This window comes from Microcaecilia unicolor, chromosome 1 (assembly GCF_901765095.1).
Source record: "Microcaecilia unicolor chromosome 1, aMicUni1.1, whole genome shotgun sequence".
Lineage (NCBI taxonomy): Eukaryota > Metazoa > Chordata > Amphibia > Gymnophiona > Siphonopidae > Microcaecilia > Microcaecilia unicolor.
In genome coordinates this window covers 405329471-405353526 of record NC_044031.1, presented here as the reverse complement: position 1 = coordinate 405353526, position 24056 = coordinate 405329471, and the positions used below count along the sequence as shown (strand labels likewise).

General features: G+C 49.9%; 1 protein-coding gene across 1 annotated transcript in view; it reads left to right on the top strand.

The window, feature by feature from the left end:
- The first annotated feature begins 6853 nt into the window (after positions 1 to 6853).
- Positions 6854 to 24056, top strand: part of LOC115482606 (zinc finger protein 160-like) — a 202903-nt gene continuing 185700 nt past the window's right edge. Inside the window, 4 exon segments of the mRNA XM_030222568.1 lie at positions 6854 to 7033; positions 8929 to 9055; positions 9468 to 9581; positions 9732 to 9848. Of these exon segments, the coding sequence (XP_030078428.1) occupies positions 7010 to 7033; positions 8929 to 9055; positions 9468 to 9581; positions 9732 to 9848 (382 nt within the window). The 5' untranslated portion in view covers positions 6854 to 7009.

Genomic DNA, 24056 nt, shown 5'->3' with positions numbered 1-24056 from the left:
CTCTATCTCCTTCTAAACAGCGTTCAGTCTAATCTTTTAAAACAGCTTGCTTGCTGATCCCCTCGAGATTGTCCAGTATGCCTTACTCAGAATGGCATCCAGATGTGGTAAATAATACCTATGAACAATCCATCACTCAAAAAGGGACAAAGAAAGTTTCATTTCTCACTGACCTTTCTAACCTCTAGTCTAGCAAAAGCTAGACATTTGAGTAATTAAAACCAGATGGCATTCTACCACTTTACAGGACTGAACCAAACAAACAGAATTAACAAATTAATATGATTTCTCTGCCCAGGCTGCCTCAAAATAAATAAATACGTTACAATGAATGAACCCATCAGTAAACAGGATTTAATTACTGAAATGTGGTCATCTGTATTGTATAGAAAAGTGTAGAAAAATGAACACAAAATAGAGTTTATAAGAGCTGTTTCTACAAGCTACAATAATTTCTCATTTATATCTAAATATGGGAAGCTTTCAAATAAATTAAAAAAGTTGTCAAATAAGTAAAAAAAAAATCTTTTGTCTTCCACCTTTTAAGGCACTGCCTGTCTAACTGGAACAGCTTTAGACTTTTTACAGATGGACCATCCATAGGCAGTCTGTTATTTCTAAGGTAAAATTATGTATCATACCTGATAATTTTCTTTCCATTAATCATAGCTGATCAATCCATAGACTGGTGGGTTGTGTCCATCTATCAGCAGATGGAGATAGAGAGCAAAGCTTTTGCCTCCCTATATGTGGTCATGTGCTGCCGGAAACTCCTCAGTATGTCGATATCAAAGCTCCATCCGCAGGACTCAGCACTTAGAGAATTACACCCACAAAGGGACACTCTGCCCAGCTCACCACCGCCGAAACGGGGGAGGGGAATTAACCCAGCTCATCCCCACACAAGTGGGGGAGGGGAATCCGTCCAGCTCATCCCCGCGGAGCGGGGGAGGGACACCATCCCACCGATGCGGGGGGATCTGGCTTATCCTGCAACCGCAACCGCGGGAGGAGCTGACTGACCCTAACACCGCCGAAGCGGGAGGGGTACAAAGCTGCCCTACAGCCGCACGAAGCGGGAGGGAGCGCCGGCAGAATTTATGTCTCAATCCAGCCCCGTAAAACGGAGGGGAGAGGAATGCAGCAGCTCACTGTAACACAAACTCGTCTCAACTCTTGAAGAATCCAATTGAAAAAACTTGAACACGAAGTCCTCCTGAACAGGAACTGAAGACTAAACTTGAACCTGAAATGCAACCAGAATATAAACAGTACAGATATCTGGGAGGGGCTATGGATTGATCAGCTAGGATTAATGGAAAGAAAATTATCAGGTATGATACATAATTTTACCTTCCATATCATCATGCTAATCAATCCATAGACTGGTGGGATGTACCGAAGCAGTACTCACCCAGGGCGGGACATAGAAATCCCTGACCGCAACACTGAAGCTCCAAACCGGGCCTCCGCCCGAGCAGCCACAGTCAAGCGGTAATGCCTGGAGAAGGTATGGGCCGATGCCCAAGTTGCCGCCTTCCAAATATCTTCCAAGGAGACGGTATAGGCCTCTGCCATCGAGGCCGCCTGAGCTCTAGTGGAGTGAGCCTTCAGCTGGATAGGCGGCACCTTCCCCGCGGCCACATGAGCCGCTGCAATGGCTTCCTTGACCCATCTTGCCACTGTAGGCTTAGCAGCCTACAGACCCTTACGAGGACCTGCAAACAGGACAAACAGATGATCCGGTTTCCGGAAATCATTGGTCACTTCCAAGTATCTGATGATGACTCGTCTCACATCCAGATATTTGAGAGCAGAGTATTCCTCTGGGTAGTCCTCCCTACGAAAGGAAGGGAGACAGAGCTGCTGATTCACATGGAAGCGAGAAACAATCTTGGGCAGGAAGGAAGGCACTGTGCTAATAGTCACTCCTGCCTCAGTGAACTGCAGAAAAGGCTCTCGACATGAGAGTGCCTGGAGCTCGGAAACTCTTCTGGCTGAAGTGATAGCCACCAAAAAGACTGCTTTCAACGTCAGGTCTTTCAGAGATGCCCTCGACAAAGGTTCAAAAGGCGGCTTCTGCAAGGCTCTTAGCACCAGGTTGAGATTCCACGCAGGCACCACTGAGCGCAGAGGAGGGCGCAGGTGATTAACTCCCTTGAGAAAACGTACCACATCTGGCTGCGAAGCCAGGGAAGCACCCTTCAGGCGGCCCCTGAAGCAAGCCAGAGCCACTACCTGGACTTTAAGGGAACTGAGCGACAGGCCTTTCTCCAGACCTTCTTGCAGGAACGCCAGCACTGAAGAAATTGGAGCAGTGAAGGGAGAAAGTGAGCCTGCTTCACACCACGCTGCAAAGGTACGCCAAACCCTGGCGTAAGCAGTAGAAGTAGAGCACTTCCTCGCTCTCAGCATAGTGGCAATGACCTTGTCTGAGAAGCCCTTCTTCCTCAGACGCTGCCGCTCAATAGCCAGGCCGTAAGACCAAAGGGGGAGGGATCCTCCATCACTACGGGACCCTGATGCAACAGGCCCTGCTCCACTGGCAGCCGCAGAGGGTCGTCCACTGAGAGCCTGATCAAGTCCGCATACCAGGGACGTCTGGGCCAGTCCGGACCCACCAGGATTATCCGGCCCGGATGCTTTGCCACCCGGTCTAGTACCCTGCCCAACATGGGCCAGGGCGGGAACACATAGAGAAGCTCTTGTGTCGGCCACTGTTGTAGAAGAGCATCTACTCCCAGAGATCGAGGGTCCCGTCCTCTGCTGAAAAAGCGCGGCACTTGGCAATTGGCCGATGACGCCATCATATCTAGGCTCGGCTGGCCCCAGCGCTTCGTGATGTACAAGAACGCCTGAGCCGATAACTGCCACTCTCCAGGATCCAAGGTATGGCGACTGAGAAAGTCCGCCTTGACATTCATGACTCCGGCAATGTGGGCCGCTGACAGCTGTTCCAGGTTCGCTTCCGCCCACTGGCATAGATTCATGGCTTCCTTGGCTAGAGGGGCGCTCTTGGTACCTCCCTGGCGGTTGACATAGGCCACAGCCGTGGCATTGTCCGACAGGACCCGTACTGGCTTCAACGCCAGTACCGGGAGGAACTCCAAAAGCGCCAACCGAATGGCTCTGAGTTCCAGGAGGTTGATAGACCACTTTGCCTCTGCAGGAGACCAGAGCCCCTGCGCTGTCCTTCCCATGCAGTGGGCTCCCCAGCCCGTCAAAGAGGCATCCGTCGTGACAACAATCCACTCCGGGGTCACAAGAGGCAACTTGTCTGCAGACAACTTGTCTGTCTTCAGCCACCAGCTCAGCGCCTTGCGCACTGCTGGGTCCAAGGGAAGGCGCACAGCATAATCCTCCGACACCGGAGTCCAGCGCTGCAGCAGAGAGTGTTGTAGTGGTCTCATATGAGCCCTGGCCCAGGGCACTACTTCCATCGTGGCCGTCATAGAGCCCAACAGCTGCACATAGTCCCAAGCGCGAAGCGGAGAGGCTACTAGGAACTGGTCCACCTGAGCCTGAAGTTTGACAATCCGATTGTCCGGCAGGAACACTCTGCCCACTTGGGAGTCGAATCGAACTCCCAGATACTCCAGGGACTGAGTCGGGCGCAGCTGGCTTTTCTCCCAGTTGATGATCCACCCCAGGGAGCTCAAAAGAGCAATCACCCGGTCCACAGCTTTGCCGCACTCTGCATAAGAGGGGGCTCGGATCAACCAGTCGTCCAGATAAGGATGGACTTGTACTCCTTCCTTTCGCAGGAAGGCCGCGATGACCACCATTACTTTGGAGAAGGTCCGCGGAGCAGTAGCCAACCCGAACGGGAGGGCTCTGAACTGGAAGTGTCGGCCCAGGACTGCAAAACGCAGAAAGCGTTGATGAGGAGGCCAGATGGGAATATGCAAGTACGCTTCCTTGATGTCCAAGGATGCCAGGAACTCCCCTGCCTTCACTGCCGCTATAACAGAGCGGAGAGTCTCCATGCGAAAGTGCCAAACTTTCAAGGCCCGATTGACCCCTTTGAGGTCGAGGATAGGCCGTACAGAACCTCCTTTCTTTGGTACCACAAAGTAAATGGAGTAACGTCCCTTGCCAAGCTGATTTTCTGGCACCGGAACGACCGCACCCAGGCGGATCAGATTGTCCAAGGTCTGCTGCACTGCCACAGCTTTGACCGGAGACTTAAAAGGGAGAGAGTACAAACCCATCTCTTAAGGGTCGGCAGAACTCTAGCTTGTAGCCGTCTCTGATGACTTCCAGCACCCAAGCGTCTGAAGTTACCCTGGTCCACTCGCCCAGAAACGAGGACAGGCGTCCTCCAATCTGCACTGGGCCATGGACCAGGACCCCGTCATTGGGTACGAGACCCTGGGGGAGGACCGGAGGGCGCACCTCCGGGACGGCGGTCTCTGCGAAAGGAATGCTGCTTGGGGGAGAAGTTCCTCTTGAAGGAAGAGGGGGCAGAGGAGCCCGACTTGCCCGGGCGGTACCGACGGGCTTCCTGAAACCGTCCTCTGGAGTTACCGGGGCGAGCACTGGCCCGAGCCCTGACCTCTGGTAACCTCTTGCCCTTAGACGTGCCGAGATCGGTCACAATTTTTTCCAGCTCGACCCCAAAGAGCTGCTTGCCTTTAAAAGGCAACTTAGCCAGGCGGGACTTAGAGGCGTGGTCAGCAGACCAATGTTTCAGCCAAAGCCAGCGCCGCGCAGAGATTATCTGAGCCATACCTTTAGCCGAGGCTCTCAAGACATCATACAGTAAGTCTGCCAAATAAGCCAAGCCCGATTCCAGGGCCGGCCAATCAGCCCTCAAGGAAGGATCCGAGGGGGAAGCCCGCTGCACAATCGTCAGGCATGCCCTGGCCACATAGGATCCGCAAACTGAGGCCTGCAAACTTAAGGCAGCCGCCTCGAAGGACGACCTTAAGGCCGCCTCCAATCTTCTGTCTTGGGCGTCTTTTAGGGCCGTGCCACCTTCCACCGGCAACGCTGTTTTCTTAGTCACCGCAGTGATTAAAGAATCCACGGTAGGCCAAAGAAAGGCCTCACGTTCACTTTCAGGCAAAGGATAGAGGCGGGACATAGCCCTAGCCACTTTGAGGCTCGCTTCCGGGCATCCCATTGAGCCGAAATTAAGGTGTGCATGGCATCATGCACGTGGAAGGTTCTAGGCGGGCGCTTCGTCCCCAGCATAATGGCGGAGCCAACAGGGGCTGAGGGAGAGACGTCCTCTGGAGAGGAAATCTTCAAAATGCTCATGGCCTGCACTAACAGGTTGGGCAAATCCTCTGAGCGAAAGATCCGCGCTGCAGAGGGGTCATCCGCTCCATCCGAGCGGGAATCCGTCTCCTCCAAGGGATCCCCAAAGGACCGTTGGGAGAACTCAGATACGCTGCCCTCATCTACATCAGAGGAGACAGAGTCCTCTAAGGCCTGGGAATCCACCCGAGGGCGTTTACTTCCGGGGGCCTCAACCCCTTTGTCGGACAAGAGAGAAGGGGCAGCGTTTTGCATAAGGAAGGCCTGATGCAGCAGCAAAATAAACTCGGGGGAGAAACCCCCCAGACTGTGCACTTCAGCAGCCTGGGCCACAGCCCTAGACGCACCCTCAACCGGCGCTCGCAAGAGCGGGGGAGCAACATGCTGCGCATCCAAGATGGCGTCCGGCGCGACACTCCGCGAAGGAGCCGCGCGGGAAGAACGGCGCTTAACTTTAGCCGCTTTTTTGCCGTCGCCCAAATCAAGGGCGGCCATGGCATGAACGTCTCCCAGCTCAAGGGCGGCCCAAGAACAAGCCGTCCGAGCAGAGTGGCCGGCCAAGATGGCGGAGGCGAGCAGCGGGGGAAGGGCGTTTATGGCGGGAAAAACCGCCGCACTGGAGGAAGACCCGGGACACTGACCGGCCTCCAAACTGACACCCAACAAGGGCGAATCAGACTTTAAAACCCCCGCATCCCCGCTAGAAGCGCACACGCGGTCCGGGGAGCGATTCTTCGCGCCCTCGCCCTCCGACGCCATAGGCCACGTGGAGATCGATCGGGGAACCCCCTGCCCGCTATAAAAAGGTAAAAATTACCTGCTTCTCACTCCGAGCTGTAACGACCTGGTGTCCCAGTGAGTAGCTGCAATAAACGTTTAAATAAACGTCGAAATAAACGCCCTTAAGGACGTCCAAAATTTTTTTTTTTTTTTTTTTTAACAGAGCCAGCGGGAGGGGGGAGAAAAGGAGGGACCTGGCGCCACCAGGTTTGCACTTGCTCAAGAAGAGCCCTCAATCCCAGGTACTCAACAAAACCTAAAAATTAGGCTTGGAGACCTAGCCAGAGCTGCTGCTGTGTGTGACCACCACCTGCTGAGATAGAGAACATACTGAGGAGTTTCCGGCAGCACATGACCACATATAGGGAGGCAAAAGCTTTGCTCTCTATCTCCACCTGCTGGTAGATGGACACAACCCACCAGTCTATGGATTGATCAGCATGATGATATGGAATAATCTTTTGCTATTGTTTCGGGTGAATAAAAATGGTGGCAATCTCCGCCTACTGGCTTCAGGCACATATAATGGGCTAGATAGGCTCATACACTCCTCCTTCTTGGGCCAGATTTGAGATAGGCTCATGCAGTCTCCTGTTCTTTGTCTAACCTCCTTGATTTGTACAGATCTACCTTAAGGAAGTGGGCTACCCTAGATGACCTCATCAAGGGGAAGGGATGAAGTGCTCTGAGCATGCTCTGCTGCTTTCTGTTAACTTCCTCTCCAGTCTTCACTCTGCAGGATTGCAACGTGACGAATAGACCCAGAAGAAAAGAAAGTTTTATCTTATTTCTGGGGACTGCAACCCAGTCCCAGATCGGTAGAAAGGGAGAAGAAGGAATTTATCTGAAACCTTTAGGGATCAGTCTATCCTCATCCTGTTTTATTCATCCTTCCAGGAAAAGGGAAATCTCTTGCCTGAATCCATCCCAGCAGCTGCAGAATTCAGAGGGGAAAACAGAAGAGAAAATGTCTGCCCGAGTTTCTGATCAGGCAAGAATTTTTGTTCTCTTCTTATGTATACAGGGTGCCACTGCCAGCACAAAAAGGAAAACTGTTCCCTTTGCTGCTCTTGCAGGCTTCGTTTCTGTTTCCTTGTTTGTTTTGGAGTACAGTAGTAATTTAATGGTTGTTGGTAGACTTTACCTGCTGGAGGTGGATTGCAGTATCAAGTCTAAAGAATTTATAATTCCCTATAGCAGCGCTGTGTATGCTTTGTAGCGCTATAAAAATGCTAAATAGTAGTAGTAGTAGTGTTCCCTAACTCCGGTTCTGGAGTACTCCATGCCAGTCAGGCTTTTAGGATATCCACCATGAATATGCATGAAAGAGATTTGTACATAATGGAGGTAGCGTATGCAAATGAAGTTCATGCATATTAATGGTGGATATCCTGAAACCCTGACTGTCAAGGAGTACTCCGGGACCGGACTTGGGAAATACTGCAGTTGAGAATCTGCTCCAGGGATTTCTGAAAATAGGAGAAGGGAAGGAGAGTTTCCTGTTTGACACATTCCTGATTCCTTTAATATGCTTATGTTTACTAAACGTTTTGATATACCGTGATTCCAAATGAGGATCATAGCGGTTCACAATTATATTAACAAATAAAAAAAAGAAAAAGGAATGCCATTATTAAAAGCAAAGGATAGGTAAAGTAAGCTCTTTGAGCAGGGACTGGCTTTTTTGTGTATGGTGTACAGCGCTGCGTATGCCTTGTAGCTCTATAGAAATGATAAGTAGTAGTAGTAGTAAAGTAAATAGACTATAGGCTCAGGATTGGGGCCCACTATTGTACGTTTATGCAGCCAGGAGTGTGTGATGTTCCTGGCTGCATTAACACTTGCAAAACTACTACGGGCTTCCCTAGCCTGCACACAAGATACTGCAATCCATGTCCAGCAGGTTAAAGTCTCCTACCAATGTTTCTCCCTTCATTCTTACCTTTTGTATGTCTTCAGCCAGATCGCTGTCCTTCCATCTGAGTCAGTCTGTGGATGGCCAAGTGCACCTCCTTCTTTCCCCGTGCCCTCTGGCTTTCAGCCAATTTGATATTATTGATATAGAACTAGTCATCCCTTTACTCTGCCATCGCTGTCCTTTCCAAACAGATTATAGCATAGTAATAACATCAATAGACACACGTTTTCTCTCTCCTCAGCCCTGATCCCAACACTCTTCACTTTCTTGCCTTCAGACACCGAGCAACATTCATCTCTTCTACTTTCTCCTTCTTCCATCTACTTCATCAGCCCAACAGGAAAGATTTCCAGTCTTCTCTAAGCAACAGTATATCTGCTCAAAATATTGCATAGTTAAGGGAACATGTAGGGCTAGATTCTGTATATAGCGCTGAAAAGAATTGAGCCTTAAGCGTTATTCTATAAATGGTGCTCCGAGTTGGATGCCATTGATAGAATAACGTTTGATGCCGGTAACTGCGCCAGTTACACTAACTTAAATCTGGTGTAAATTCTCAGGCCTAAATTAGGCATGAATCTGCCTTAGTCTGTAACACCGTGCAAATTCCAGGAACGCCCTGACCTGCCCATGCCCCTGTCACATCCATACCCCCATTTTGGATCTGTGCATAAAAATTAGCGCACTGATCTTTATAGAATATCGACTATAAAGATGTGTGCATAAATTCAAATTATTGCACCAAAAGTTATTAGTGCCGAAGTATTGGCGCCAATTGGCTCGTTTTGCAATTAAATTACGCATGTAAATTGGGTGCATGCAAGTTTAAGCACCATATATAGAATTAGGGAAATAATGTACTAGAGATCTGATCTCATTGACAGAGGTCATCTAACAATGTCTGCACTGTCTATTACATAAACATCATAATGAAAGTGTGACTGAATGTGTCCTCCTGGCTATTCCAGGCATCGATCACGTTCAAGGATGTTGCTGCTTATTTTTTGGAAGTGGAGTGGGACATTTTAGGAGAATGGCAGAAGGAACTGTATAAGAGGGTCATCAAGGAGATTCATGATATCCTCATGTCACGAGGTAAATGTGTCTTCTCTATCATGTACTGCACAAGCATAGTATACAATTAGCATGGAAAAATCCCAGATCCCATGGACACCTGAAATTTAGGACCTTGGTTCTGATGTCATTCCATATCCAACAGGAACCAGTGAAGTAGCTCACTACTGCAGTCTCTGCAGAAAGTGCTGCTCTGTTCTTAAACTGAAGACTTCATACAAGACCAGTTGCAGTCTGTCTCCCTTTTCTATACCAAGAAAAATTTGGCACAGAAGACCAGAGAGAGCACTTGCCACCCAGATTTCTGGCTGAGAACTACAACTATTAACTGCACACTACTCAGCTATACTGTGCAATGTGTAACTCCCTTCTGATGGTAACCAGATGTCAGAGAAGGTTCTAATTTAAATGTTGTTTTCCTACTTCTTAACAGGTTATTCAATTGTTAATCCTGATGTTATATTTAAGATTAAAAAGGAAGATGAGAAATATTTCACTCAACACTTTGAATGGGAGGGAAAAGAAAACCTGAATGATCCCACCAAGAGTAAGTAGATGTTTTGGTTTTAAACGGCTTTGCGTTTTTATATCACAGGAGATGGATCATTAACATCAAACATTTGTAGAGTTAAACTCTGTTTCCTAATTTAATATTATCAGATCCTTGGTGAAACCTTCTTGACATGTTTTCTCATAGCAGGTCTTCCAGTGGTAACTTCTGTGTTCTCACTGAGTGTTAAACAAGAGGAAAATCTCCCGTTTATGGATCATCCTGAATTAGAGACTTTTGAAGTGACTCACCCTTCTGTAACAAGTAAGTATAAAATTCTTCCTGCATATATTTACTAAAATCATTTGGGACCATGTAGGAAATCAGTGGTGGTGGGATGAGCCATCCTCCTCTCTCCTCCTCCCACCGTTTCCCTATTTTGGACAGAGTTGGCTGCCTGTGGAGATGGAGGAGGCACCTGCTGGAGATGGGTGTGCTGGGGGTAAGATCAGGTCTGCAAAATCCTTTATCCTAGTGTCATGGGGTTGAGGAAATCTATACTATTGAATGGGCCGGTGGGAATAGAGAAGATAGTGGCAGGGGACATAACTGATGTAAGTGATAAAGTTTGACTTAGCCATGGAGTTTTTTTGTTTTCAATTGTTTATTTTTGAATTATTCAGTGTCATTTCTTCCTAACAGAATACTGCCTAATATCACAATACCATCTTTTACAGTAAAAGTGAACAAAAGCCCCATAACCCTCCCTCAGTATGATTCCCTATTCCTTCCTTCCTTCCTTGCCCCACCCCTCCCTCAGAGATCTAAGTGTGTGAGGAAACAGTTACAGTGTTAGCCGAAAGCCATTTGTTATACAAGTCCCAGATTCTATGGTATTGAGCAATTTTTCCTTTCCCTATAGCTTTAAGCTTTGATATTAGCCGCACATTGTCCAGTTTTTCCAAAACAGTCTGTAGGCCCGACAAATTTGGCTTCTTCCATGCAGCCGCAATAACCATCTTGCTCGCCACAAACAACTGAGTGGCAAATTGATGGGTGGATTGTTTAACTCCGGGTGGCTTAAAATGCAGCAGACAGCTGTCTATTTTCATAGGATAGGCGACAGCTGCTACCATGTTCAGAAATTTCAAAACTTCAGTCCAAAGCCATTGCGCATGACTGCAAGTCCACCACACATGGAACATGTCTCCTGTAAATCCACATTGTCTCCAGCATAGAGCAGACCCAGATTTGTACATTTTTACCAAACGACTAGGTGTGTAATACCAACAGTACAGGATCTTATGTCCGTTTTCTATCATCGCACTCGAAACTCACACTCGCTTTAGAAATGATAAATACTAGTAGTAATAAGGTCTTAAAGGCCTGAACCCACTATGAAAACTCATATGTCGCCCCCATGGCAGCTTCCCATTTAGATAGATAATGTTCCACTGAGGTGCAGTACGATAGCAGGGCCTTGTAGATTCTAGAGATACCTCCCTGTCCTCCTCCCCCCATCAGTCCTTGCTCCAATAGTGTTTCAGTCAAGCTAAGTTCTTCCCCCGCCTGGCGCTTAATGAAGTCTCGTACCTGGTAGTACTGAAAGGCCTGCATAGGGGAAAGTCCATGTTCCTGGCATAATTCTGCATATGAGGCGACTCCATCTTTTTCACACATCTGGCCTAACTTGCATAGACCTATTTTTTCCTATTCATGGTAGGCGGAGTCTATCAGGCCCGGCCCAAACCGAGGGGCAAACCTGAGAAACATATGTTTAAAGTACGTTCGCCCAGGGAAAAATTGGTCTCTCACCTTGCTCCAAACAGCTAAGGGCCACTGCATTAGTGGAGGACTTTCCTTAATTATCTCTCCTAGCCTCTGTCTCGGGAGCCATGGTATCGGCCCAAGTGGGATTGGAGCCAGCCATCTTTGTTCCAGTCTAACCCTTAGCTTCTCTGTTTTTTGTAGCCAAATTGCTAAAATTCTTAAATGTGATAATGTGCCTGAAAGGAGGGAACCCCCATCCCCCCTCTTTCTCTTGATTGGTACATCACCTCTCTTCGCACCCTGGGTGGTCTTTTTTTCCATATAAACACAAATATTTTCCTCTGTAGACCTCGCAAAAAGCCGTCCGGTAAAGCAATAGGTAGTGCCACAAATAGGAGCTTTGGGAGAATTATCATTTTCATAGCACTAATTCGTCCCATCCAAGACAGAGTCAGTCTCTCCCATCTTTCCAATTCCATAAAAATGTTCCGTATTTTGTCTGGAAAATTACTTTTAAAGATTTCATCTAGCCTATGAAGTATATTAATTCCCAAGTATCGAATATATTTTGTTGCCCATCTGTATGAGAACTGACATTGCAGTTGCTCTAATTGTTCTTTGGGTATGTTTACATCTAGCGCTTCTGATTTGTCAATTTTAAAACCAGAGACTTCCCCATACTTTTGGATCACCTCATTGATTGTTGGCAAGGAGACCAAAAGCTCTTTCAGTGTGAGTTAAATGTCGTCAGCAAACAAAAGAATCTTGGCCTCTAATCTCTGAATGAGCTCTAATTTGAACAGCTAAGGGCTCCATTACTAAAGCAAAACGTAGTGGGGACAGTGAACACCTTTGCCTAGTGCCTCTATGTAGTGAAAACGGTCAAAATAGATGGCCATTGACTCGTACTCAGGCTTGTGGGGTCCTATAGATCAAGTGCAGCCAGGTCTGAAATCGCCCTATATTACCAGCTTTTTCAGTCACTGCAAAAAGAAAAGGCCAGCCCACCCGGTCGAACGCCTTTTCAGCGTCTAGTGATAGAATACATAGGGGGGGTCTTGTTAATGTTTGCATTTTGTACCATATATAGGGTTCTCCGAATATTGTCAAAGGTCTGCCGACCATGTACAAATCCAGCCTGATCTTCATGGATTAGCAACGGGAGATATTTCTGCAATCTGGTCACAAAAATCTTGGTAAATATTTTATAGTCAACCCCCAGTAACAAGATGGGTCTGTATGAGCTACATAATTGCAGGTCTTTATCTGCTTTAGGTATAACTGTTATAGTGGCCAAATTCCAAGTCGGCGGAAGCCCAGTCTCCGTGTTTAGAGAATTGAATACCCTTAATAGTAGAGGGGCCAACAGCTTTCCAAAAACTTTATAGAAATTATTAGTGTACCCATGCTATAGAAATGCTAAGTAGTAGTAGTAGTAGTAGTAGTCCCGGGACCTTATTAGGGGCCAACTCTTTGGTTGATTGCTCAATCTCTTTTAGTTTGATAGGAATTGATAAAGCCTGCCTTGCGCTATGAGATACCTGTGGGAGCTCTATTTCCTCTAAGTATTGTGTTATGGCCTCCTGGTTATAGACATCCTCCGGTATACATAAGTTCTTGTAGTATTTTCTAAAAGCCGATTTCAAATATTCCGAGTCTGAGTGTAGCTCTCCTCCCTCATCTAGAAGGCCTCCTACCCCGTTCCAATTAGCCTGCTGTTTAAGTTTATATGCTAAAAGCCGACTAGATTTATTGCCGAACTCTAAAGTGCGACTGATGTGCCCTCTGTAGTTTTTCCGAGAGGTCTGCTAGTTCAAGGTCATGGATTTGATTACGGAGTCCCCGGCCCTGGGCTACCAGATCGGGTAATGGCTGAGTGCCACCCCGTTGTATCTGCTCTTCAATCTTTGCCAACTTCCCTCTCAGCCTATCCTCCTCTGCAGATCGCGTTTTCCAGCAGTGTGATCTTAGTGCTATTAAATGTCCCCACAGTACTGCCTTAAAACCCTCCCACAAGACAATCGGAGAGACCTCTCCATTATCATTAAAGTGAACATAATCTTTTGATATGTTGTTCTATCTTGGACAGATTGCCTGGATCTGCTAGCAGTGCGTTATCTAGACGCTAGTTACGCTCTACCCTTGCTGACCTTGAATTGTTTAGATGCAGTAGCACTGGAGACTGGTCTGACCAAGTGCGAGGCAGAATTTGGTGAGCACCCATCAATCCCAAAACTGAGGCATCCCCCAACCACGTATCTATCCTAGAGAATGTTTGATGTACTGCAGAGAAATACGTGTAGCTACGCAGGATAGGATTATCCCTGCGCCAAAGATCCATTAGTGCCAGTGTGTTATGAGCTCCTGAAGCTGTCATAGCATAACTTATTTTGGGTGAGGAATTATCTAAATGTGGGTGCAGTGTGATGTTAAAATCGCCCCCCGTCAGTAAAGATCCCTCGATATGTTGGGTAATCAAACGGTCTAGCTCTAAGAAAAATTCCCCTTGGTTTGCATTGGGCCCATATACATTGATTACCGTATAAACTTTCCCTGCTAGAGCAACAATCGCTAATAGGTATCTCCCTCCCTTATCTCTTATTACTTTTCATATCTCCTATGGCTTAGAGCTTCTAAAAGCGATTAAAACCCCTTTACTCTTTGTATTATCAAAATTAGAAGCAAAATAGATAGAGGGGTATTGCTTATGATAACACTAGTAAAAAAGTCCCGTTTCTGTTAGAAAGGAAACGGGCGCTAGCAAGGTTATATTCAAATGTTTTTTTTTTTTGTAACCAAACAGTGGTTAGAAAAGTGCTATAATGAGAAGAGGTTGGGCAGTGAGACAGACTGTATGTGGGTGTGAGAGTGTGGGTGTGAGAGAGAGACAGAGTGTGTGTTTGAGAGAGTGTGTGTGACAGTGAGACACATAGAGTGAAAGAGTGTGTGTGTGTGTGTGTGTGTGTGTGTGTGTGTGTGTGTGTGAGAGAGAGAGAGAGAGTGCTAGAGTGTGTGTGTGTGAAAGAGAGTGTGCATGTCTGCATGACCCCCTCCTTCTGTCCAAGGTGCAGGGCCCCCCCCCTCCTGTGTGAGTGGCAATGTAAGGTTGCTCTGCATCTGTGCATTATTCCATTTCATCCACAGTCCAAGCCGTTGCAGGACCACAGGGGCGGGCAGTGAGACAGAGTGTATGTGTGTGTGATTGTGTGAGAGAGACACAGAGGCATATTTTCAAAGCACTTAGCCTTCCAAAGTTCCATAGAAACCTATGGAACTTTGGAAGGCTAAGTGCTTTGAAAATATGCCTCACAGTGTGTTTGTGTGTGTGACACAGAGATAGAGTGTGACTGAGTTGTGAGAGTGGCAATGTAAGGGTGTTCTGCATCCCTGCTTTCTTCATGTTACATCCACAGTCCAAGCCGTTGCAGAACCACAGGGGCGGACAGTGAGACAGAGTGTATGTATGTGTGAGAGTGTGGGTGTGACAGAGAGATAGAGTGTGTGTGAGAGAGAGAGTGTGTGTGTGTGTGAGAGAGAGAGTGTGTGTGTGTGACATTGAGCTACCGTGTGTCACAGTATGTGTGTGTCTGCATGACCCCCTCCTTCCATTGAGTTGCAGGGCCCCCCCCTTCCGTGAGAATTGTGGCCTACCCCCCTCCTTCCATTCGTCACATGTAACCTTAGCGTTCATCCCATCAGGAGATAATAGCCAGCAGGACACTTACCCAGAAGAGTTACAGGCTTCGGTGTAGGATTGAAATCATCTTCCTTTTCAGTTTGGAGGTGCCTGTCAGGCGTCTGTGTCATGGCAGCAGGAGTTAACAGTTGCTCAGGTGTGAGCCAGCGTAGACAGTGCAATCCCAGCTGCAGTCAGGCTTTTTGTTGCTTCTTGTCTGTTGTGTCAGTGATGTTTCGGGAGGGCGTTCGGTGAGCGCTGCAGGTTCGGGAGGGCGGCAGCCAGTCTCGAACGTAGAGGGGTATTGCTTACGATAACACAACCGCTCATAGCTTGGCTTAAGATGGGTCTCTTGCACCAGAGCTATGTTCACCTGAAGGTGGCACAGCTTCCGAAACAACAACTGTCACTTCCTGGGGATGTTCAGCCCTCTTACATTCAATGTCATCCATTTTATATCAGCCATTTGAACATATCACTGTTTCCCTCTCATCTCTACCATCCAACACCTTCAAAGCACACCCCTTTCCTCCCTCCTTCCCTCCCACCCTTAGACCTCCCCTCCCTCCCCCCCCTCTGTTTTCCTTCTATTATTAATCCCCTCCCCCGTTATCTCATTCAAAATTATGGCCTCTCATGTTTTACCACTAGGCGCCTAACCAGAGAGGAAGTAACTGATAAGTCGCTTACCGCACACCCCACTGATATAACTTCCACCCCATTTAACAGAGCAGTCTCTTCTTACACAAGGAACCTATCCACACATAGTCTTTATATTGACCTTCACAAGTCCAGTCTTCTCACTCCGGCGTGATCATCAGCATTGGTAGCCTCAGCAGGCAGGGCTTCTGTGCGTCTGACGTCCTGCACGTGCAGGACGTCAGACACACAGAACCCCGCCCTGCACAGGTTAGCGTAGCAATGCTGAAGATCATGCCAGAGTCAGCACAGCACACAACAGAGGATTTCTGCTGGCGGGATTTTGAGTCCCCTGCCAGCAAAAGTACGCGACGGTAGGGTGGGATGGCGGCGGGAGGGGGAGGGGCATCGCGCGGCGGCGGGTGCATCGCGCGGAGGAGGCGGTGACGGCACACAAGAAACACCCCTGAAATCAGCCTGCACTTCCTTCGTTCTTCTTCAAAGTACAATCCCCCCCCCCAACTGAACTATACAACACACACACACACTCTCTCCACTGGCAGCACTTCCTGAAACCCCTGCCCCCCCCCCCCCCACGCACACTCACTCATCTGGCAGAGGTTCCTGAACCCCCCCCCCCAAACACACACAAACACTTACTCTCAATTGACCACACTTTCTCTACGACCCCCCCACCACACACACACACACACACACACACACACACACACACACACTCTCATCTGGCAGCGCTTCCTTAAATCCCTGCCCCCCCCCCCCCCCACACTCACTCAATCATCTGGCAACCCCGCACCACCACACACACACACACTCACTCTCTCATCGGCCAGTGCTTCCTAAAACCCCTGCCCCCCCCCCCCCACACTCACTCATCTAGCAGCCGTTCCTGCCCCACCCCCCAAACACACACTTTATCACTCACTCTCATTTGGCCACACTTCCTCAACGCCCCCACCCCCACAACACACACAAACACTCTCTCATCTGGCAGCGCTTCCTGAAATCCCTGCCCCCCCCCCCCCCCCCACTCACTCATCTGGCAACCCCCCCCCCCCCCCCAACACACACTCACTCTCTCATCTGGCAGCGCTTCCTGAAACCACTGTGCCCCACACACACTCACTCACTCATCTGGCAGCGATTCCTGAACCCCCCCCCCCCCCCACACACACACACTTACTGTCATTTGGCCACACTTCATGAACCCCCCCCCCCCTCCACCACACACACACACACTCACTCACTCTCTCATCTGGCAGCGCTTACTGAACCCCCCCCCCCCCCCCACACACACACACTCACTCATGTGGAAACGCTCAATAAACCCCCCCCCCCCCCACACACACACACACACACTCACTCAACTGGCAGCGCTTCCATACCCCCCCACACCCCTCCAACACACACACTCTCTCTCTCTCTCTCTCTCTCTGGCAGCGCTTCCTGAACCCCCTCCCCCTCCTCACTCTCTCTCATCTGGCAGCGCTTCCTGAAACCCCGTACACACACACACACTCACTCACTCTCTCATCTGGCAGCGCTTCCTGAAACCCCTGCCCCCCCCCCCCCCCCACACTCACTAATCTGGCAGCCGTTCCTAAACCCCCCCACACACACACCTACTCACTCACTCTCATTTGGCCCCGTTACCTCAACCCTCCCCCCCTCACACACACACACACTCACTCTCTCTCCTGCAAGTGCTTCCTGAACCCACGCCCCAAACACACACACACTCATCTGTTGAGTACCTGGGGTTGAGTGCAAACCTGGTGGCGCCAGGTCCCTCCTTTTCTCCCCCCTCCCGCTGGCTCTGTTAAAAAAAAAAAAAAATTTGGACGTCCTTAAGGGCGTTTATTTCGACGTTTATTTAAACGTTTATTGCAGCTACTCACTGGGACACCAGGTCGTTACAGCTCGGAGCGAGGAGCAGGTAATTTTTACCTTTTTATAGCGGGCAGGGGGTTCGCCGATCGATCTCCACGTGGCCTATGGCATCGGAGGGCGAGGGCGCGAAGAATCGCTTCCCGGACCGCGTGTGCGCTTCTAGCGGGGATGCGGGGGTCTTAAAGTCTGATTCGCCCTTGTTGGGTGTCAGTTCGGAGGCCGGTCAGTGTCCCGGGTCTTCCTCCAGTGCGGCGGTTTTTCCCGCCATAAACGCCCATCCCCCGCTGCTCGCCTCCGCCATCTTGGCCGGCCACTCTGCTCGGACGGCTTCTTCTTGGGCCGCCCTTGAGCTGGGAGACGTTAATGCCATGGCCGCCCTTGATTTGGGCGACGGCAAAAAAGCGGCTAGAGTTAAGCGCCGTTCTTCCCGTGCGGCTCCTTCGCGGAATGTCGCCCCGGACGCCATCTTGGATGCGCAGCATGTTTCTCCCCCGCTCTTGCAAGCGCCGGTTGAGGGTGCGTCTAGGGCTGTGGCCCAGGCTGCTGAAGTGCACAGTCTGGGGGGTTTCTCCCCCGAGTTTATTTTGCTGCTGCATCAGGCCTTCCTTATGCAAAACGCTGCCGCTTCTCCCTTGTCCGATAAAGGGGTTGAGGCCCCCGGAAGTAAACGCCCTCGGGTGGATTCCCAGGCCTTAGAGGACTCTGTTTCCTCTGATGTAGATGAGGGCAGCGTATCTGAGTTCTCCCAACGGTCCTTTGGGGATTCCTTGGAGGAGACGGATTCCCGCTCGGATGGAGCGGATGACCCCTCTGCAGTGCGGATCTTTCGCTCAGAGGATTTGCCCAACCTGTTAGTGCAGGCCATGAGCATTTTGAAGATTTCCTCTCCAGAGGACGTCTCTCCCTCAGCCCCTGTTGGCTCCGCCATTATGCTGGGGACGAAGCGCCCGCCTAGAACCTTCCACGTGCATGATGCCATGCACACCTTAATTTCGGCTCAATGGGATGTCCCGGAAGCGAGCCTCAAAGTGGCTAGGGCTATGTCCCGCCTCTATCCTTTGCCTGAAAGTGAACGTGAGGCCTTTCTTTGGCCTACCGTGGATTCTTTAATAACTGCGGTGACTAAGAAAACGGCGTTGCCGGTGGAAGGTGGCACGGCCCTAAAGGACGCCCAAGACAGAAGATTGGAGGCGGCCTTAAGGTCGTCCTTTGAGGCGGCTGCCTTAAGTTTGCAGGCCTCAGTTTGCGGATCCTATGTGGCCAGGGCGTGCCTGACGATTGTGCAGCGGGCTTCCCCCTCGGATCCTTCCTTGAGGGCTGATTGGCCGGCCCTGGAATCGGGCTTGGCTTATTTGGCAGACTTACTGTATGATGTCTTGAGAGCCTCGGCTAAAGGTATGGCTCAGACAGTCTCTGCGCGGCGGTGGCTTTGGCTGAAACATTGGTCTGCGGACCACGCCTCTAAGTCCCGCCTGGCTAAGTTGCCTTTTAAAGGCAAGCTGCTCTTTGGGGTCGAGCTGGACAAAATTGTGACCGATCTCGGCACATCTAAGGGCAAGAGGTTACCAGAGGTCAGGGCTCGGGCCAGTGCTCGCCCCGGTAACTCCAGAGGACGGTTTCAGGAAGCCCGTCGGTACCGCCCGGGCAAGTTGGGCTCCTCTGCCCCCTCTTCCTTCAAGAGGAACTTCTCCCCCAAGCAGCATTCCTTTCGCAGAGACTGCCGTCCCGGAGTTGCGCCCTCCGGTCCTCCCCCAGGGTCTCGTACCCAATGACGGGGTCCTAGTCCATGGCCCAGTGCAGATTGGAGGACGCCTGTCCTCGTTTCTGGGCGAGTGGACCAGGGTAACTTCAGACGCTTGGGTGCTGGAAGTCATCAGAGACGGCTACAAGCTAGAGTTCTCCCGACCCTTAAGAGACGGGTTTGTACTCTCTCCCTGCAAGTCTCCGGTCAAAGCTGTGGCAGTGCAGCAGACCTTGGACAATCTGATCCGCCTGGGTGCGGTCGTTCCGGTGCCAGAAAATCAGCTTGGCAAGGGACGTTACTCCATTTACTTTGTGGTACCAAAGAAAGGAGGTTCTGTACGGCCTATCCTCGACCTCAAAGGGGTCAATCGGGCCTTGAAAGTTTGGCACTTTCGCATGGAGACTCTCCGCTCTGTTATAGCGGCAGTGAAGGCAGGGGAGTTCCTGGCATCCTTGGACATCAAGGAAGCGTACTTGCATATTCCCATCTGGCCTCCTCATCAACGCTTTCTGCGTTTTGCAGTCCTGGGCCGACACTTCCAGTTCAGAGCCCTCCCGTTCGGGTTGGCTACTGCTCCGCGGACCTTCTCCAAAGTAATGGTGGTCATCGCGGCCTTCCTGCGAAAGGAAGGAGTACAAGTCCATCCTTATCTGGACGACTGGTTGATCCGAGCCCCCTCTTATGCAGAGTGCGGCAAAGCTGTGGACCGGGTGATTGCTCTTTTGAGCTCCCTGGGGTGGATCATCAACTGGGAGAAAAGCCAGCTGCGCCCGACTCAGTCCCTGGAGTATCTGGGAGTTCGATTCGACTCCCAAGTGGGCAGAGTGTTCCTGCCGGACAATCGGATTGTCAAACTTCAGGCTCAGGTGGACCAGTTCCTAGTAGCCTCTCCGCTTCGCGCTTGGGACTATGTGCAGCTGTTGGGCTCTATGACGGCCACGATGGAAGTAGTGCCCTGGGCCAGGGCTCATATGAGACCACTACAACACTCTCTGCTGCAGCGCTGGACTCCGGTGTCGGAGGATTATGCTGTGCGCCTTCCCTTGGACCCAGCAGTGCGCAAGGCGCTGAGCTGGTGGCTGAAGACAGACAAGTTGTCTGCAGACAAGTTGCCTCTTGTGACCCCGGAGTGGATTGTCGTCATGACGGATGCCTCTTTGACGGGCTGGGGAGCCCACTGCATGGGAAGGACAGCGCAGGGGCTCTGGTCTCCTGCAGAGGCAAAGTGGTCTATCAACCTCCTGGAACTCAGAGCCATTCAGTTGGCGCTTTTGGAGTTCCTCCCGGTACTGGCGTTGAAGCCAGTACGGGTCCTGTCGGACAATGCCACGGCTGTGGCCTATGTCAACCGCCAGGGAGGTACCAAGAGCGCCCCTCTAGCCAAGGAGGCCATGAATCTATGCCAGTGGGCGGAAGCGAACTTGGAACAGCTGTCAGCGGCCCACATTGCCGGAGTCATGAATGTCAAGGCGGACTTTCTCAGTCGCCATACCTTGGATCCCGGAGAGTGGCAGTTATCGGCTCAGGCGTTCTTGGCCATCATGAAGCGCTGGGGCCAGCTGAGCCTAGATCTGATGGCGTCATCGGCCAATTGCCAAGTGCCGCGCTTTTTCAGCAGAGGACGGGACCCTCGATCTCTGAGAGTAGATGCTCTTCTCCAACAGTGGCCGACACAAGAGCTTCTCTATGTGTTCCCGCCCTGGCCCATGTTGGGCAGGGTACTAGGCCGGGTGGCAAAGCATCCGGGCCGGATAATCCTGGTGGGTCCGGACTGGCCCAGACGTCCCTGGTATGCGGACTTGATCAGGCTCTCAGTGGACGACCCTCTGCGGCTGCCAGTGGAGCAGGGCCTGTTGCATCAGGGTCCCGTGGTTATGGAGGATCTCTCCCCCTTTGGTCTTACGGCCTGGCTATTGTGCGGCAGCATCTGAGGAAGAAGGGCTTCTCAGACAAGGTCATCACCACTATGCTGAGAGCGAGGAAGCACTCTACTTCTACTGCTTACGCCAGGGTTTGGCGTACCTTTGCAGCGTGGTGTGAAGCAGGCTCTCTTTCTCCCTTCTCAGCTCCAATTTCTTCAGTGCTGGCGTTCCTGCAAGAAGGTCTGGAGAAAGGCCTGTCGCTCAGTTCCCTTAAAGTCCAGGTAGCGGCTCTGGCTTGCTTCAGGGGCCGCCTGAAGGGTGCTTCCCTGGCTTCGCAGCCAGATGTGGTACGTTTTCTCAAGGGAGTTAATCACCTGCGCCCTCCTCTGCACTCAGTGGTGCCTGCGTGGAATCTCAACCTGGTGCTAAGAGCCTTGCAGAAGCCGCCTTTTGAACCCTTGTCGAGGGCATCTCTGAAAGACCTGACGTTGAAAGCAGTTTCTTGGTGGCTATCACTTCAGCCAGAAGAGTTTCCGAGCTCCAGGCACTCTCATGTCGAGAGCCTTTTCTGCAGTTCACTGAGGGAGGAGTGACTATTCGCACAGTGCCTTCTTTCCTGCCCAAGATTGTTTCTCGCTTCCATGTGAATCAGCAGCTCTGTCTCCCTTCCTTTCGTAGGGAGGACTACCCAGAGGAATACTCTGCTCTCAAATATCTGGATGTGAGATGAGTCATCATCAGATACTTGGAAGTGACCAATGATTTCCGGAAATCGGATCATCTGTTTGTCCTGTTTGCAGGTCCTCGTAAGGGTCTGCAGGCTGCTAAGCCTACAGTGGCAAGATGGGTCAAGGAAGCCATTGCAGCGGCTTATGTGGTCGCGGGGAAGGTGCCGCCTATCCAGCTGAAGGCTCACTCCACTAGAGCTCAGGCGGCCTCGATGGCAGAGGCCGGGTCCTCTTTGGAAGAGATTTGCAAGGCGGCAACTTGGGCATCGGCCTATACCTTCTCCAGGCATTACCGCTTGACTGTGGCTGCTCGGGCGGAGGCCCGGTTTGGAGCTTCAGTGTTGCGGTCAGGGATTTCAATGTCCCGCCCTGGGTGAGTACTGCTTCGGTACATCCCACCAGTCTATGGATTGATCAGCATGATGATATGGAAGGTAAAATTATGTATCATACCTGATAATTTTCTTTCCATTAATCCTAGCTGATCAATCCATAGCCCCTCCCAGATATCTGTACTGTTTATATTCTGGTTGCATTTCAGGTTCAAGTTTAGTCTTCAGTTCCTGTTCAGGAGGACTTCGTGTTCAAGTTTTTTCAATTGGATTCTTCAAGAGTTGAGACGAGTTTGTGTTACAGTGAGCTGCTGCATTCCTCTCCCCTCCGTTTTACGGGGCTGGATTGAGACATAATTCTGCCGGCGCTCCCTCCCGCTTCGTGCGGCTGTAGGGCAGCTTTGTACCCCTCCCGCTTCGGCGGTGTTAGGGTCAGTCAGCTCCTTCCGCGGTTGCGGTTGCAGGATAAGCCAGATCTCCCCGCATCGGCGGGGTGGTGTCCCTCCCCTGCTCCGCGGGGATGAGCTGGACGGATTCCCCTCCCCCACTTGTGTGGGGATGAGCTGGGTTAATTCCCCTCCCCCGTTTCGGCGGTGGTGAACTGGGCAGAGTGTCCCTTTGTGGGTTTAATTCTCTAAGTGCTGAGTCCTGCGGATGGAGCTTGGATATCGACATACTGAGGAGTTTCCGGCAGCACATGACCACATATAGGGAGGCAAAAGGATTGCTCTCTATCTCCACCTGCTGGTAGATGGACACAACCCACCAGTCTATGGATTGATCAGCTATGATTAATGGAAAGAAAATTATCAGGTATGATACATAATTTTACCTTTTTACTAGTATCTAATAAAATCTACTACTCCAAAAAAAAAAAAACCCACAATTACCTACCATAAATATAATTTAATCTAAACTTCTACACCTTCCCTGCTATCATAAGTTCTGTTCAATACAGTATGTAAAAAGAAAAGTATTCAGAAGTTTTCGAAAATGAATGTAGGAATCCTCTTTTGGAAGTCTGTTCCAGAGAGAGGGAGACAGAAAAAGTAACGCCGATGCACGCGTAGATTCCCATCGAGTCTTAGCAGTCGGAGGAATGACTAGCCTATTATCTGTTAGCGATGTAAGAGTCCGCATAGGAGAATAGGGAATAGTCAGATTAGATAGGTAACTAGGAGTAAGTAAATGAAAAGCCTTATGTGTCAGAGTAGTACTTTAAATTTGACTCTTGCTTCAATCGGAAGCCAATGAAGTTGGTATAATAAAGGTGTTATTCTATCATCCCTCCAAGCCCTACAAATCATGTGAGCTGCTGTATTTTGTATTCTTTGTATTCTATTTAGATTAACTTTAGTGATCCCTACATAGATAACATTACAATAATCTAAGCATGATGTAATATATGTGTACGTCAATGTTTCAACAGAGTCTTTACTTATTAAATTTCTAATTGAACGAAGCTTCCTTAAGTGAAAAAAAGACTTAACTACATCAGATATTTGTTCCTCAAATGTTAATGCAGAATCAATAATGACCCCTAAATATCTGAAGGATTTAACTGTAGGAATGTATTGTCCAAATAACATGGGCACTACTGAGGGAATAGCTCCATGTCCTACTATCCACGATGTCGTTGTCTTATCCGGATCTAATACTAAGTGATGTGTTACCAACCATTCTGCCACTTTATCAAGACAAGTTTGAATTGGTGTAAGATCTATACTTGATGGCTGGACATAATGAATGAGAAGGAAGTCATCAGCATGTAATGTACTCCAGTGCCACATGTTTAGCACTAATTCTATAACACTTCTTGGCACCAAAATGCCGTTATAGGATACTACTACTTACTACTACTTATCATTTCTAT